Genomic DNA, 18314 nt, shown 5'->3' with positions numbered 1-18314 from the left:
ACTGACACCTTCAAACAACCCCCTTGACAACTAGCCCACATTGATGATATATATCAATCCATTAATTGAGAATTTCCATGAAAAAAATAAAAGAGAGTGAAACCAACGTGCAAGCATGGAAGAATCAAGTTAGGCAAAACAATGAGGTTAATAGTACTTAGTTGATTTGTTTCTTTTGTTTATATTTTCCAATCATGTTCTTCCACTCATAAAATCCAGTCCCTTTTTTCTAAGACCTTTTCATGCTGGGAAACTTTTCTCATGCATGAAGTGTTGGAATTTTGGGTCATTGATAGGCTCGGATCCAAACTCAATTCTGTACTAGAAAATCAAATTAAGCATGTACATGAAAACAAAAAACAAAGAAAAACTAAAATCACCACATTTGCACAGATTGAGTCCATTATTTCTTTGTTCCTTGAGTGAGCATCTTAAAGGTGTTTAGATGTCTGGACTCTAGACATATCCAAGTGATCTTTAGAGAACTAGATCTCTTCTTATTATGTGAATTGGGCTGCAAAAAATATGATTTCCTCTCTGTCTAGTCTCCACGAGAAGCAGCACTCAAAGAAGAGGAAGAGAAGAGAGAGAGGGGGCGCTCAAGTTGACTTGCATGGGTATCAAATGTGGGAGCCCCCTATTTATTTTTTCATAAAAGTCCCCATCTCTGAGAAAATTTAGTAAAAGCCACCAAACTTAGAGTATATCTACCAATGTGTGTAACCCTCTAGGCCTATGTATCATTCTTATGCATGTAGCTTTAATGGCCCAAAAAACTTTATTGTGATGACCTTATTAGTTAACTATATCAAAAATAATTTATCAATGAGGGAATCAAATAAATTGGTAAAGTCTTCAGTTCCTAAGGTGCCAAGCTACATCTCATGCCCCAAAAGGTACAAAGAATATGTCAACTCTCTAATGGAACCTTTAACATCATCAGTTATTGTGTATGTTTAATCTATCACATGTGCAATACTCTCGAATGACTTAGTCAAACATTCTATTCAGTAATTATTTTTTTGGAAAAATCATCAAAAAACACCTTTAGTGATATTTCTATTACCCTACATAGGGATTTTATTGCATCATCTTCCTTCATTTAATGTTCGCTAATATCGAGGGTGAATGATTCCATCTTGACCACATAATCATCTTTATCGGCTTCTTGTTATATTCAACCTAGGACGGTGTGAAATCCCTTGATTAGGGACTAATACATCATAATCAAAACATAACCATGCATCCACAAGGTGTCTTTAGCGTTTCAAGTCTAAAGAACACTTACACAAAGGTGACACGAATGGACCTTATTGATGACACTTATAATAAAGGGATTTATACAAATCAATTTAATAAACTCTTTCCCCAAAGAACATACATTGTCTATCCTTAGTGTCTACACACTAATGGCCACACAATGATCCATACTTATTACATAATCATGATTAGATACTTCTACTATTTTCAGATAAATAGATGTCCTTCTCAAGTTTCCTTCAAATATTAAAATTTTTATTGAGGAAACCGTTGGGTTCGGTGCCTTGGTTCGTCCATGGAAAACATAATTCCATGGATGCGGAGGTGTGGTAATCTATTCATAATCGATCTTTAAAATCAAACATCGAATGTACCTAGTGGGGAACTTGCTCCACCCTTGACTTTGCCACTCTGAGATCGTTGTGAAGCCGTTCACACATCTGACCTCTAGAAGTATAATCTTAAGAATAATCTTAAATTTATTTCTATTCATACGCTAGATGTAAAAAAAATTGATATCTGACACCGAAATCCAATATCTACATGCAATCTTCGAGACGAGGATGGATGTTGATATCAGGATGGATAACAGTATTGGATATCAGTACTATGGCAATTGATATCAGATATTGTCATTTGGTATCTGGATATCGGTATTGACAGATATCAGATTAGCCCATTTCTGAGATCCAGTTCAGCATCTCTCTTGATATCGTCATCCGATTTTGGGCTTGGGACAGGCAAACACTACTGTCAAGCAGGTTGATTCATTTCATAGTTGTGTAAGTGATCCTTTGCCTTGAGACACGAAGGACATATTTTGGATGGATAGTTGTGTTTTAACTATGACCTACAAGATCATAATTACCATTTGTTAAACAATTGTTATATCAGACGTAGAAAAAGTCCACAAAGGTGATTATGCATTCTCTTGATATAAGAAAGGTAGTGGACATGTTGTAAAAGATCTTTTTGATAATTTCCCAACGTGATAATCTCATCTAGGATGCATAATTAGGGTTTTAAAATTGAACATGTCCTATGTCATTCTAGGAGTGTCACAGAGATGTGGGATCTGTAAGATAATTGATGACAAATATGTTCCACAAAAGAATTGATAAACTATTCTGTACTTTTTGGAACTCACGACTAGGCCTATTGACCCAAAAAAAGAGTAGATCTACTGATCTGGTTAAATTGATTCATAATTAACTATATTACTCTTCAGATACATTTACTTAATCAGGTTATAAAATAAAGTGTTATTGAAACCATGGAATCATTAACTAAAATGCTACAAAGGCGTAGAGGACCACCAACAACACATAAATTATTGGGCTATTTCTTTGAAATTTACTCATGTTTATGCACTAAGATAATTATAAATGTATGTTATCAAAATTTAAACGATTAGATATATTCTTTATAGTGAAATTATGATTTTTTTTAGATTTCATGGTACTTTTAAGGATTTTTCCAACATGATAATTTTAAAGAAATTAATCTGCTGATTTAGGATATATTTTAATGAATTTTTTCCCTTATACTTATGAAGATATGAATTTTCTAAGTAAAAAATGAAATAGTATTATTTCAATAATGAATCACTAATGCATTTTTTTCTTTAAAAATGTGCCCCATCACATATTGCCTTCGATTCATTGAATGAAGACCAATCAAAAGCGCATGTAGTCATTAGATGCGCCAGTCATTGCAAAAAGGTGTAATTATGACATTGTGAATTGCGATGCCATAATGCACCAATCATTAACTTGCAGTTTGAATTTTTGTTTATAGATGAGACATGGGCCAATTGAAAAATGAAGTATTTAAATTGAAATTAAGTGCAATAAATTCAAAAGTTGCAGCCGTACACGTGGTGTCCACATATATCACTGCAATTGATTTAAAAGAGAGATAAATGCTGAGTGGCATATGGAGATATGTTCCATGTCAAGCAATTATTGGGGAATATCCCCCCTTCTATGGTGTGAATGATGCATGTCAGTAGGCCATTCAATATAAAATGATAAAAAGGGAGAATCTTTTGACAAGGCACATGGCGACGCGCTGCCACATCACAAGAATTGAATATCTTAGTTTTATTTTCTCTTTTTCTTTATTACAGGTACATGTGGCTCTCTCTATGTGCGCAATCACGACATACAAGGTGATCATGACAATCAATAAACGATTGACAATTGGACATTTCACCCGTCAACAGAAAAATGAGTAAGCGTTAGAGTAAGTGATGAGCAGAGAGAAAATAATGGATGGCTAGGATTTCTCCAACTTCAAAGATTGATATCTGACAATCTTGAGGTCTGATTGAGCTGAAAATTTTAGGATGCTTTGTCTTCATCCCTCTTTCTATCCATACCCTATGATCTATAAATAAAGGCATGGATAATTATCAAAATCATCCTTAAACTTGCTTCCTACCCATGTGGGTTTATTGAAAGATAGTGAGTTTCTGGGATCCTTTAAGCTTGTTCTTGGTGTCCTGGGTGTGTGGGAAGAGACTAGAAAGAACAGAGGGAGCTTATCTGCACTCTCAATGCACTCTCAAGACCAAGTTGGCATCCCACAGGCTGAGGCTTAACTTATTGATTGGGTTAAATTGATTCGTCATGAGTTAATCTACATAATGATATAGTCAATTAATTTCAAAATCCATTAAAGGTTGTATGGACATTGGAGACATTACCTAGACTTCTAGAAGATGTATGTTAAGCTTTTGGACATTAGAAGATGTATGTTAAGCTTGGGGGTTTTATGAAAACACCCACTTAGTATAAAAAGGGCAAGGCCCAAAAAAAAAACCCGGGACAGAAATTTTCAGGACCCTTCCCATTCATCTCCCTTCTCCCCTTGGCTCCTCTCCATTCTCGATGCGATCAAGATGGCGTAATGATGACGTTGGAGTATGAATTGGGCTCGTCAAGGTGAAGGAGGAGATTCGATGTGTCAGGGATCACGTGGATACGTTTAGAGGCTGCACAATTTAGTAGCTCAATACTTCTCACTGGAGGATCCAGGAAATCATGTGTCTGATTTATCCCTTGGTAATTTGTTCATCATTTTGTAGAAGTCATTTTGATTTTGTGAGAAGTCTTGTGTTGCACGAGTCACTTTTGTTTCATCCAAGTCAAGGCCATAGGACCAAAACATATTTAAATCTGTTTCCAACTTGTCTAATTATAACCAACCATACAGATGGGTAGAGTGTCAAAATGTGAATCTGCCCTTAAAATTTGGCCATAGTTATACCGCTAGATCTCGTAATATCACACATTAAATTTGGAATATTATGAGCCATAAGATCTTCTTTATCTCCTCCATCAAGGTCCCAGCTGAACCAGAATCCTAACTCTGATTGGTCACCTTCCTTCTCTTTGTTTTCTTCACCAATCAACAACTTGATGCCACATCTTTAGGAAGGAAGAACAGAAGTAAAGATATTTGGTAATCATCTAATTTATGAGGGTGTCTCAATAATCAATAAATGTCAAAAAAATACTTTTTCTCCATTCTGGCCAGTCTCGTTCGTCTACGAGTACTAGCACTCAAAATATTAAAATAAAAAATATATGCCTTCATGGCCCAGTTTCATTACTATAACAACGCCGTGTTTAAAATTGAATCTGCCACATGTCTTGGGCACTCAAAAATGGTTAGTGTACTTAATAAAAAACTTAGCATCTTTATGATGCTGATTTTAATGAAATAAGGGGTCCATGTTTAATAGAACTTAGTTTTACAACATTCACTCATAAAGTTCAATTTTTTCATAGAAACATATGCTGCATTTATTTCACAAAAAAGGCTGAGATGTTTTTATTCATCGATGTGTTTGCACCTGTAAATACTATTAAATAAAAAACAGATATTTTTACATTATCCATTGATTAGGTAATAGGGCATTACACCACAATCATGGCTTCTCCAATGATTGGGTGCACCAGTCATTTGCCGAGACAAAGAGAATATGACAAGTGTCACAACCCCATTAATTTTAATTAATTAATTTAAATTCATAAAAAATCATTATCAATCTTTTTGCAAGGATCTAGAATATGGATCATTCATCCACATCTGCTATTATATCTGGTATGTGGATCATTCAACCGAATACTATTAAATTTATTTCTTGTCTGAAAGGCCCCAACAGTGGCTTGTCACTAGAGCCCTCACGCCTCACTCAAATGTCATAGTACTGCACATGCCGACAAAACCATTAAAAAATTTAATTTATCTATAATTTAGTCTTTAGTTAATACTGGAAAAATAAAAAAATTCCAATTTTTCAACTAAATGTATTTAACAATTCAAAAAAATTCACCAATTTGTAAAATTAATTAATAAATTCAAAGTCAGACAGTTATATACAATAACAAAAATTATTTTATAAATGATAACATGTAAATATGGTCATTTAAATGTAAGTATTGTTGAAATGTGCATGATGCTTCTACTGTGACATACATGTTATATCAATGTGCAGGATGTTTCTAAGGTAATATACATGTTATGTCCAATACATTTATTTAGCCCTCAAATACTTCCTAACAGGGATCAGCACTATTTAGAAGAGAAGTCTCAACCAGTGGAAAAAAGAATAAAGAATGACAGAGAAAAGGAGCAGAAAATAAATAAGGTTGTTTTAGAAATCATTCATGAATATTAAGTCAAGTTATTCTCTACAATCTAAGTATTTTAGCTCGCTCAAGGTGAGTTTTCTGAAGTTATCTTTTAATGTCTTCTCTTGTTTGCATTAAAAAATGTCATATCATGGAGAAATATAAGGATACAAATTATCGAGGAAGTATTGATGGGTAAAAATAATTTACGAAGATGATTGGGGGGTCAAGAGAAGACGGCTTAAGCAAGATGGTGTGATGAAGTCTTTGGCCAAGGTGGTGGGATATAAGGGACTGACTGATGAGTTCCCAATGCAAGAGCACAAACTCTGATGACTGATTAGGGTTTGAGAATTGACTGTACCTCAAGTCAAAGTTTCTGTGAAGTTAAGAAGCTTCAATACAGAGAAATATTTTCAGGTTTCATTTGTGTGGAAATTGTTAATAATCAAATATAAATGATTATCAATGGGTTGGCACACTTCATGGGATATTAAAGCTAATTATTGTGGGAATAAGGCAAGAATAGGGCATTTTGAAGTTTCAGACTTCAAAATTAGAGGGACATGGGCCATGATCTAACTCTATATGACAAACACCAACAACTTTCCTCCAAGAGAGGAATGCAAAATTCAAGTGAAGAAGTGATAATAGGAGAAAATGGCATTGAAAGTGATTTAGAAAATTAAAAGATACATTGTTCTAACTATGCACTATGTATAAATAGTCTTTTACCCTCTATCACTCTCTCCCTTTTGGATTTGTGCTTTTAGTGGATAGCTCAAAAGACAAGCCTTTCTGGAATCCAGGTTGTTCGGCAGGGCGATGCAAGTCTTTTAAAGTATTTTCTCCATTTTCACTTCATAGAGTGAAAATTTGAGGCAAAATTATTCTGTGCCGTGCGGGTAGTGAATAATTTCAAACTTAGTTGGTTTTGAAGATTGTATATTTTAAAATTTTATCTCTTACTGCCAATCTTATATCAGTCTCATCTACAAGATGAGCTCCCCAGTAAATACATATTAAGCAGTATTTTCATGGGGCTCAACATTTTCATTATATACTAAGAAAATTTATGTTAAGAGAATACGGCAGTTTTCCATGTATGACAAATTCATCAAATCAATTATCTTGAGACAATATATAATCTTAGTTTATCAAACTATTTTGTGATACTGGTATAAAGTATTAATAAATGTATTGTTTTTTCTGACGTCATAATTGTATTGATGCTGAGATTATATGACCACAATTACTAAGAAAAAATGTATGAAAAATCATATGTGATTTGGACATGATGTGGCCAGTGGCACACACTGAATGTGTTGCGAAGACACTATCAAACCATTATTCATGAAGTTTGGTATGCTGAAACTGTATGAAGCTGTTTAGAAGCTCACATTTTACCTCCAATAGTGGGTCAATATCTTCCACAACACTATGATTTGAATTCATGCACCCTAAGTTTCAAACACAAAAGGTTTGATCATCAAATTTACCCAAGCCCATCAGCTTGACGTCAAACATTCCTTTAAAAATACTGACACCTTCCTCCAATCACAAAAGCAATTGATAATCGCCAAAAGATTTGAATGAAAATTTAAAGAACATTTCCCTAAATGGATTACAGATATATTCTTTTTGAAGAAAAAATGGATCTCAGATATTGTCCCAAAAGAGAAACAGGCCCTTATAATGCTGCAGGTTCCATGTACATTTTTTATGGTGTCTTGGGGAAATACAGCATACAACATACATACCTTCTCAAAATTTGCCAGGAAATGGAGTAGCCTTTAGCCTGCACCAGATAAATAACTCCGCATGGAAAGATTGCAATTGAGACATTGATGGATCCTTCATTATTTCATCTAAGTTCTAGGGATGGACATGAACCAGACCTTTGATCTACAAGTCAAGCTAACTTCAACCGCTCTCTTGAAACCACAACAGATCTACGACAATTGTCAGTAGTGAACATCATGACTGCATGGGAGTTGAGGTCCGGTGCGGCAGGAGGGAGTTAGCTAGTTCTTCGTTGACCTTCACGGGTAGCGGCGGCATCTGCTTCATCTCTCCAGGGATCTCATTTGTTCTGCAAAAAATAAAATTTCTTAAAAAACAATAAGAAATGTGTAAAAATTCACATTTCAGATGAATAACACTTTGGTTTTTGCCTGGCTTTCATTCACTATAAGTAACAGATGCACACGTGTGAAGAACCACCGAAGTATAAAACCTGGGCGAACTTGGGAATCACAAATGTACACGAATACCACACTAATGGGTAGATCGTTATATTAAAAATCAGTCCGAATTGAGCATTAACTGTGCTTATCAAATAGTAAATATCAAGGTGATCGAGAGTTTGGTACATACTCATTCAAGAGGGTAAGAATGTTATCCCATATCTGGCAAAAGAGACTGACGTTTTCCTGTACCTGCAGCATATTTTAGGCATGTCACGTTATCGCATGGAACTGTCGTATTTTGACGAGACTGTCAAGCAAATGCAGTTTACCTGATAGGATGAGAGGTTTGCTGATATTTGATTGAAGTTCTGAGCATTCTGCTCCAGAAGTTGTCCCGTCGTACCTCCGATTGCTGCAGATATAAAAGTAGAGTGATTAAAAAAGTGAAAGAATAAAATTAAGACTACATCAGAAGCACGTTGTGGGAAGGAAATGTATTTTCATAGAATAGACTGATCAATGAGAAATATGACAACCCTTACTAACCTCTCAGACAAATATATGAGAATAATAAATAACTGATACTCAAAAAATTATCATAGGAGAATAACCAAAGAAAAAACAGAAATCTTGGTAGTGTGACACAACACGTGAAGCTGCAGGGGATAAAAAAAAGTGTCAAAGATTTTTTTTCCCATTAATTTTACGAGACTAGTTCAACCTTTTGTTATACAGTCAGGCGCGCAAAAGCCTATTAAGAAAGAACGTCCAATATATATATCTGTAATTAACTGATAGATCGCTTTTAAAAGGAAATTCAGAGCAGAACCTTTGTATGAAACTTCGTCATCATTGTCTATAGACAGAGATGGTACTGGATATGCAGGTACACTAGGTCGTGCTGCAAGTTGGACTGGCGCTTTTACCGAGGAATCTGAAACGCCCTGAAATGTATGCAATGCTGATCTAATGAAAATAGAAAGAGGCACGAGAAAAACCCCTAGGAAAAAAGAAGAAAAATGAATTCAATAAAAACCGCAATTAGAAAAATATCTATATGCAATGCAGTTAAGCATACAAGCACCTATCAGATTATTCATTGGGAAAAGCCTGACAAGCAGAAGCTGAAAAAAACTAGTTTCACTTATCCCCATAGAACAGTATGGAATGCATGCAAAAGCCAGTAAAACTTTCCACCAGTAGAAAAAGAAAGTTCCTAGAAGAACATCAGACTCACTTTCTTGCTGCTCTTCTTTGAAAGACTCTGGTCGTCTTTCCTTCTCTTGCCACTTTCTTTTCTCTGAAATAGGAAAAATAACAATAAGATGACCTGCAGCATGAACATAAAAAACTAATTTACTTTGTGGGTGTTTTATGAAAGCAAAAATTCAAAAAAGGAAGAAAATAAATTAGAAGAGTAATAGCAGGGCACGAAAATTGGCCATCGAAATAAATCTTAAAAATAGAAATCTAATTTAAAATAAAAGTGAAGAGAGCAGGCATTGGATTTGCATTCCCTCATCAGGAACTTGATTTCAACCACTTACAGAAAGAAATCCAAGGAAATATTAATTTCCTTTCTTATGTTGTTTTACTTCATACCTACATATTTCAAAGCAATAAATTTTAATCGGAGTCGCATTTCTTGTGAATTGTCAAATGTCACCAAGGAAATTGACATCGTAGAAGACCAAACAAACCCAACATTAAATGGCGAGAAATGGGATGCTACACCAGAAAAAAATAATAGAAGTGAGGACTTACACTCATCCATCGGCATCGCAAAGCAACATCTCTGACCGTCTTATCATGCAGTTGCATAGCAATCTTAGCATAGCGAACTAAGGTGGGCTCTGAAGAATGTCTAACGGACAACAAAAATACAAGAAACTTAGAAATAATAATTCGAATATTTCAGTAGTAGCAGTCAAATAATGAATACAATACTTTAATTTTCATACGCGGAATTTGAGATAGTAGAAATATGAATTAGGTGATGACATGAGAAGGTATCTCGAAAACATCATGCCCCATGAACTGCAAAATGATCCTCACATATCGATTCCTAGGTATTCTGCAGAGCTCGGGGAAGCCGTTTAACCACTCCAGTGGAAGGAAACGACCGATGTAACATTTTAATTTTGCTAAAAGCTAGAAAAAGTTCAAACGATTAAACTCTACCAGAGGAGGGATAGACAAATATTAAAGCTCTATGAGAAGGCATCAAGAGTTTATAGATATTAGGTGAAATCATTATCCAAAGTATAAAACAATTCTAGTTTCAATAACCAAGCTTAAGTATAATCTTGACAACGGCGGTTCAGAAATTTCAGGTTAAATGGGCCTAAACGAAAAAAAAAACTCATCACGGTGGTACTACAATAAGAAGAATGAGAAGGCGATAATAGGATATGGTGAGCACAGTAATAATATCTCTAAAAATGACGAGCGTACACGATGATACTCAAAATCCCGATATTCAAAACAAGAATGGAAATAAAACAGGCGTATTCCACAGGTGCAAAGCACAATCAAGGACCGATGTGGAGGAAAGAGTCCAACCTAGATCGAAAGGGCAAAGCGTCCTTTCATCAAAAACCAGAATTCACAAATCCAGAAAGCTAATTCGAGGAAAAACGAACGGAATTCGACACTTACTTGGCAAGCCCTTCTTCTAAAATGGACTGCTCCTCTGAAGTCCACTCCACTGCCAAGCCCGGATTATGCTTCAGAGCCTGAGTCGACGGCGAATTATCGGGAACCGGACTCACGGAACTCCCATTACTAGGGTTCGCGACCGACGGAGCACCGCTGGTGCCTTGAACAGAAGTCGAAGCACGAGCAGCCTCATGATTCCCCGATGGATTCGCACTCGCACCCATCCCCAATCGTAACAACAGACAATAATCCAATTCAATTTACAGCAACTTCAGCGCAAAAAAAAAACATCGTTCTCCGCCTTTCTCGGGGACAAACCCCGCCAAACGAATTGAGCTCAAAAGAGGACTTTCGAAGAACGACAACACGGATAAAAATAAACGAACTGCGGACCTCAACCGAGCCGCAAAATCACCAGACGACGAACAGAGAGAGCAAGAACGAGAGACGAAATGCAACGAGAACGAAGATTTGCGCGATGATTCTCTTCCATCGCGACCGGCAACTATCGCCCGCGCTCCATGCTCGAATCCCCACCTCTCTCTCTTCCCCCGTCCCTTTCTATGCTTTCCCCGTACGGCTTTCCGGGGAAATGACGAAGTAAATTCCTATTTATTACCTACTATTTGACGCGTAATTATCTCGTTAACGATTAAGAGCCAGATGTATTAACACGTAACCATCAAATATCCTTTCTTTGATGAATAATTATGACGACGACGTAGATATGACCGCAACAAGACAATTCCGCCTCTATATTTTATCAAATATCCCCCCGGCCCGAGTGAATCCGACGGCGGAGTTTGTGTTGAACGCGCACCAACGGCACCGATGGCTCCACGTCTGCCGGCGTAATTACAAAAGAAGAGAGGGGGGGTCGCAGCCGGGGAGTCAACGAGCGGGGTCAACCATCAGGACGGGGCCCCTTCGCGTTGACCTGCGGCTCCCATTATTGCCAGCTTGGTCAACTGCAGGAAAATTATTTTCAGATTGAATTTGTTTATATTCGTTTAATTAAAAGATCTGGATGACGGCTGCAGATGGACAGGATGTGACTGAATAGCCGTCCGTTCAGACATCTGTCTGGACAGTCATTTGTCTGCATTCCATCTATAGTTCAGGGACTCGGGCCGGGATGATTTTTTCGTCCCGGGACGAAAAAATTGTCCGGTCCGAGAATACAGATGAATTATAAGACGAAAATTTGTCCCGGGGACCACCGGATGGGACGGCTTTTGTCCCGTGGGACGAAAAAACCGTCCGTCTGGAGGTCTCGGACAATGGACGGACAGGTGGGGACGAAAAACCGCCGGATTCACATCCAACGGTTGAGATCTCGCCACATGGCCTTGCTATGACAATTTGCATCAAGGTCCTTGTGTTTTTTCGCACGTGCAAACAGAAACCGCAAGGAATTAACTGTACATATGTCCATTTGCATTCTCTCTCCTCCATATTTCCCTTAAAATACTTAGAAAAATCTTATATTAATATATTAAAAATATAAAATGGGTTTTTTTCGTCCAGGACGAATTTCAGGACGAAAATTCGTCCCGGGAGGACTGGACGGGACGAAAAACCGTCCGGAGATTATTGGACGGGACGGTTTTTTTGTCGGTGGACAAAAAACCGTCCCGACCTTCGTCCCTGAGCTAACATCGGACGTAGGACAGGACGAAATATGTCCCGTCCCGTCCTTCGTCCATGTCCGGGACGATCCAGAACTATAATTTCATCATCATCACCGTTCCATCATCAGTCTCCTTCGGTCGCTCATCAGTCTCCCCGTCTCCCGATTCTCTCTTACCCTCTCCATCATCCAACTTTCATTACTGTCATTTTTCGTCATCTGTCAGACGTATCTTGGATGGATGACTGATGATTACAGACTGAAATATCTTCGTACAGTCATCTGTCCACAGTGTGGATGATGACGGATGACGGAATGGGACTTGACGATCCATCAATCTCTCTTTTCCTCTCCATCATCTGTCGGCCATTTCTGTCATTTTCCGTCACCGTCCGCCGTCATCTCAGATGGATGACTGCTGACTAATGATGGAAACGTCTTCCCCCAGTCTGACGAACCATCATTGGTCCTCTAATCATAGTTTAATTACTGGAAGAGAGGCCAACCTTATAAAAGTAACGCTTCCGGAGCTTGATCGCCAGGTGAATACACTTCTTCACATTGATCTTCAACAGCTTGTCGTTGAACATCTGCAGTCAACGATCACCGCGAGGTCAACAGTCAATCAGGAATCTAAGTCAACGGGAAGATCTACCTTGATCATGTCGTCACTAGACTGGGTCTCCCTCATGATCTTGAAGCGGTTTAGGATGAGAACGGCGGCGACACAGAAAACCGGCAGCTGGTCGCACCGGAGATTCCCTCCCGGGGTCGAGGAAGAGAGTTGGTCGTGGGCCTGCCTTGAGGCCCAGAAGCTCGCCCTCGCCAGCCCACAGAACGGGTTTCTCGAGATTGGACGATCCACATTGTCTTGCCGCGGCGGATGCCCATCGCCAGGGGGATCGGACGGCACAAGATCACCTGATCTTGAGAAGTCGGCGGAAACGGGTAACTGCAGAGATAATGACTGGAGGCCGTTCTCATTCGTCGGACATGAGACAGCCTCGTCGAAGTCCGCAGCCCACATCATCTGCAATAAAACGGAATAATGAACTGTTGTAGAATGAATTTAATATAAGATTAATGTGATTAGAGTTTGGTTGTGAACCTCCCACATGGAAAGTGCCTCATTGAAAGATAATTCCCGGCGAAAAAGCACCAGCAGCATCCGGAAAGCGAAATGAAGGCTTTCCGCACCTATAAGTGACAAATGCGCAAATATTTCAGCATCTGTCAATTCCAAGATCTTCCACAATTCTTGCAACTGCTTCATCACACCAACTGGTCCTTCGATCAAGAAATTTTCCCGCTGGCAAACATTAAATCGTTTTAATTTAAGGCTATTTGAAAGTTCTTGCGTAAGAACAAGATCCTTTGACAGCGTGAAAGAATTATTACCATCCGCCTCAAGAGCATTTCAAAACACCAAAAAGCATCTGCGTTATCTTCATAAAGAACGATGAAAGGAGACAGCAGATCGCTCATGCCTGAAATAAAACCCTGAATCAGCAACCGTGTTTCAAATTACTCCACGTAAGGCATAATGAAACTTAAACATCAAACTATGTAAAAATAAGTTCAAAAAGAAAGATAGGAAGAGAACCTTGGCAATACCCAGTAGCAGGATCGATCCACGCATAAACGGCTAGAATATCCGACATTCTGGCCATATTTTTTGAATCCTCGTAAAACTCAAGATGCCCATCCGTTCGTACCACATCAACAACTGTAACAATTAATCTGACCTCATGATTTGAAATATAAAATAAAGTTCTGAGAGTTATTATGATAGACTAATCGGATAAAACTTGAGAAAGAATTTCAAATTACCAATTCGATGAAGTGTCCAAAGCCATTCAGATATTCTCTTGTCGCCAACAGGCTGTTCGCAAGAAGCAGATCCATTTAACCCACTAATCTGATTTTTTTTATCCAAGCCTCCAGTCCCAGAACTCTTCGGATGGAGGAGAGTATTTTCGGACTCTATAACAATGTCAGCATTCTCACTAATTTGAAAAGAATGAACAATTCCACCCTCCAATCTACAATTATCCTCCAAGGCATCCGGCGCCTTAAAACCTTGCTTCTCCCTATAATTATTCCTAAATAAGTTGGTGACTGGTAACGGAGGAAAGTCAAAGAAGTTTTCAGACCCATATCGATCATCGAAAGCTACTTCCTCAGGTTTCGCGGGGCAACCATCATTTTCTCTGGATTCTTCAGCAGCAGAGGAAGCGTCGAACATCACGCTATCCTTGCTCTCCATAAGGCTGATAAAGTTGGCAGAATCACCAGAACTCTTCTTTTTCTGTACTTCAACAACATCTTTTTTTCTATCGTCGATTTCTCCAGTTATGGTATGCTTTGACGGTGTTCTAACGTCCATCAGCTTAGAACCAACGGCGTAAGCAAGCATACCCGTACCAACACTCCCATGCATCATCTGACATTCCCTTATTAAGTCCTCGTACCGTTCCCTGGAAAAAAACCGACAAGAAAATCAGTGCATCATGGTCATAAGTTGAAAACAAACGGTTGGAATTTTTCGATTCCTGACTGGAATGAAAAATGAGTGAAGAAACTATTATGATTTCCAAGTCAAATGCTGACCTTCTCGCAATTCTTAGTTGCTTTCGGTGCTCTGAGGTGCTGTTCAAGGCATAACAACCAAGAAGAAATTCCCACACTTCTGCTCTGATAGACGGATCGATGCCCTGATCTTGTGCCGAAATGAATTTAGAAAAATAAAATCAGTTTGCAACACATTGCAAGGGAAGTTTAAAATAAAAAATTCGTCTCATAGAAAAAGTTTGCCTCATGGGTACAATAAATTATTTAATAAAACGAAATGTTAAGAAACTCTTAGGAGACTTATGATACCACAGTGAAAATTTTTAACTGTGAAATATGGGTAGGCTAAAAGGGTAGAAATTTGAAATCAAGAGGACGGAGAAAGGTGGGCACTTTACCCCCAGTATGATAGATTTGAGGGCTTTTCGAAAAGCAATGACTCTTCCATCATTGTCAAAAATTGAGTGCCACCTCTCGGGTTTTAGCATTTTATGTCTCTGTTGATACAAACCATAAAAGACAAGACAATATGTGATTAGAAGCAGAGTGCATGAAATAAAAAAATCTTAGCATCGCCGCCTGAAATACAACTCACATTTATCATGTCAAATATACAATGCATTCATATATTGGAACACAAAAAGCATCTGTCAACTGCCACGCAGTCTCTGAATCAATCGCTACATGATGTATAAAAAGGGAAGTGGAGACAGAAGAAGGAACAAGAAATATGTCGTCTTCCCGTCACCGTCCTAGGGAAAAAAACCGTCGTAGTAACCTAAAAGGCCCCATAAAAGTTCCTTCGCAAAGTACTATAGAGAATATAAATCGTCCATCTAAAAAGGTTACTTGGATGCTGACTATAGAACCATTATAATCATGAAGGAAGTGCAAATATCATCCTAAAATATTCAAATACTCAAATATCCAAAACATCATCGTCAAAGACTCGCGATGGGTAGTTCACTCTTCGATGATGATTCTGCACACGTATGATTTGATTCCTCTTCGTGATGATTTGGTGTCCCTGCCTCATTTACAAACTACACATTGGAAAGAATCATTCTTCTTGACGATTTTTCTTCATCGAAGAGAGTCCGAAGATCAATAGGAATTTCATGAACAAATTCAGTAAATCACGCCATGGTTTCACAGCAGGATCTAAAGAAATCGCAACATAATCCCAAACATACGATTCCCCCAAAAAAAATGCTCTATTTCGCAAGTCAGAAATATATCAGATCCAAGAACCACCAGAAGTTAGAATTCCGAATCGAATTGCACATTTCCACTTGCAGACCTAGCTTTTGCCGGCAACCCACAAATTATCCCTCATTGATCACATCTTTACCCCTGTAAACATCGAGGAAGATACCGATTCCTTGCCGTAAATTTTAAGCGTAAATCAGGAAAAAAATCGTTTGACAATGAAACTGGCGAGTTATCATCGAGGAACAAACTGAAGCACCTTGCCAGGAGAATGATGGAGACACGGCTCTCGAATATCTCTGACGATGGAACTGACACGGTGGAGATTCACTCCAGCACCCCTGCCACACATCCATCTTCTTTCGTCCCCGTCGAACGACATTAATTGATTCTTCTCCACTTCCAGTCCAGCTCTGACTACCTGAACAATAATTTGTGAACGCAAGGTGAAACAGAAATCAAATTAGAAACCGATGATTTAATTAAGTCAGTAATCACAACACTCATTAAAGAAAAAAATTAAAATTACTTAAATTACCCCATAAATATGATTAAAACATGAAATAACACTGGCGGTGACCCAATCCAATAATCCAACGTCATAGTGTACGAAGCTCACGGAAATCATTTGATCTTCCGCCGGTGCGGGAATAGTGTAAAAACAGGAGGAGCGGAGGCAGAGAAACTCTAATCGCGCACGAAAACCGGAGATCTAGCAAATCTCACGATTCCGACGAGGAAAATGGGCGACGATCATTACCTGCGGATGCAAAAGATCCGTGTCCACCGCTGGCGAACGGAATAACTTGATCGATCCATTGAAGCAACGAACGGTTGGCTCTCCTCCGATCGGTCAAGCTTGCAGCCTACTTCTCTACCGCCGGAGAAAGGGTGGACTGTTCTTCTGCTGAGACCAAGAACAAGAAGAAATGTCAGTTAATGCAAGAACGAAGGGGGAAGCCTAGTAACGAGGACGGACGGCAGATCTGTTCCAGATCTACTCTCAAAGTCATCCTGATCGTCCGTTTGATGGGGCTCATCGCCGCCACCGACGCTCCCGACCGGGGGACGATGGAATTATGTCCGTTGGATCTGTGGACCCTTCTTAAACTATAAAAAAAACTCTAATCATCTGCTTTTTAATGGTAATCCGCGCCGACCATGGGCCACTTAATTAATGCCACGTGGCTTAATTATTTCTTTGTCTAATCCTGTGTCATGCGACCGTTGCCGATCGAGATAGGCCAGAATCAACGGCCCAGATCTTCTCGTAACGGTCCTTTAATACGATTCGCTTTTACTTACCGGGTCGGATCAAGAACCGATATACAATAAGGGAGTCCGGGACGGATGACGATCCGTCAATCTTTCAGTCTCTTAACGTCATCCGTCGTACTTGATATTCATCCCTTTTCTGTTCCATTGTCGTTTTGATATCCAAGAAATGATGGTATGGAATGGTAAGACATGTCATTAATTTGGTTGATATAGGATAGCAGAAGAGATGCCAAAGGGATGTGGACCGCGGATGATGGTGCCGGTGATTGGAAACCGATATCTATAACAATATCTGATATTGGGATCTGATATTGTTTCAGATTCCCGGATATTCGGAATGTTGTTTGTAAAGTAACTTTGCTGCATACAATTTTTTTAAAAGATATTAGTCAATGTTTTACAAAATCTCAATGTTGGATGTAGAATTTTAAATGTGTATACAGTTCTCCAGGACTCTTTTTCTGAAATTAGCAACGTGTATGTCAACTGTGTAAAAATAGCTCATTACTAAAACAATAGAAGAAATAAAGATAAGTAAACATAACAATTAAGTCCCTGTTATCCTAAACATAACAATACTTGTTAAATCACATATTATAGCTAGATCTTACATTTTTATTGTACTTGTATTAAACTAGTGCGCTTATTTTTGTATTTATTCACTATTTTATTTTGTGTGTTCATACTGAAAAATATTAAACATATATTAAATAAATTTGATGCGGATATTGGAAAAACCAATATCCGGCACTGATATAGACACTTGAACTCCCAAACAAAGGCGGATGCTGATATCAATATTAGATATTGATAATGTAGCAATAGATATCTGATAGCATGGCCTTCCAATGTTCGACTCAGCATCCGTCCCTACGTCAT

General features: G+C 38.3%; 2 protein-coding genes across 2 annotated transcripts; both read right to left on the bottom strand.

The window, feature by feature from the left end:
- Window positions 1–7566: 7566 nt before the first annotated feature.
- On the bottom strand, window positions 7567–11314 carry LOC144705141 (histone H2A deubiquitinase (DUF3755)). The gene is made up of 7 exons (XM_078577684.1): window positions 10748–11314; window positions 9854–9953; window positions 9327–9389; window positions 8919–9033; window positions 8419–8501; window positions 8277–8338; window positions 7567–7992 (listed from the first exon to the last, which is right to left on the bottom strand). The coding sequence occupies exons 1-7, from the start codon at window positions 10969–10971 to the stop codon at window positions 7878–7880; spliced, it is 762 nt and encodes a 253-aa protein (XP_078433810.1). The 5' UTR covers window positions 10972–11314; the 3' UTR covers window positions 7567–7877.
- A 109-nt stretch (window positions 11315–11423) lies between these two features.
- LOC144705140 (rab GTPase-activating protein 22-like) lies at window positions 11424–17097 on the bottom strand. The gene is made up of 11 exons (XM_078577683.1): window positions 16918–17097; window positions 16417–16578; window positions 15347–15445; window positions 14988–15091; window positions 14208–14854; window positions 13981–14103; window positions 13776–13864; window positions 13486–13686; window positions 13033–13407; window positions 12884–12967; window positions 11424–11715 (listed from the first exon to the last, which is right to left on the bottom strand). The coding sequence occupies exons 2-11, from the start codon at window positions 16537–16539 to the stop codon at window positions 11659–11661; spliced, it is 1902 nt and encodes a 633-aa protein (XP_078433809.1). The 5' UTR covers window positions 16540–16578; window positions 16918–17097; the 3' UTR covers window positions 11424–11658.
- Between the last annotated feature and the right edge of the window lie 1217 nt (window positions 17098–18314).

Source organism: Wolffia australiana, chromosome 7 (genome assembly GCF_029677425.1).
Source record: "Wolffia australiana isolate 7733 chromosome 7, ASM2967742v1".
Taxonomy (NCBI): domain Eukaryota; kingdom Viridiplantae; phylum Streptophyta; class Magnoliopsida; order Alismatales; family Araceae; genus Wolffia; species Wolffia australiana.
This window is presented reverse-complemented; position numbering and strand designations above follow the sequence as displayed.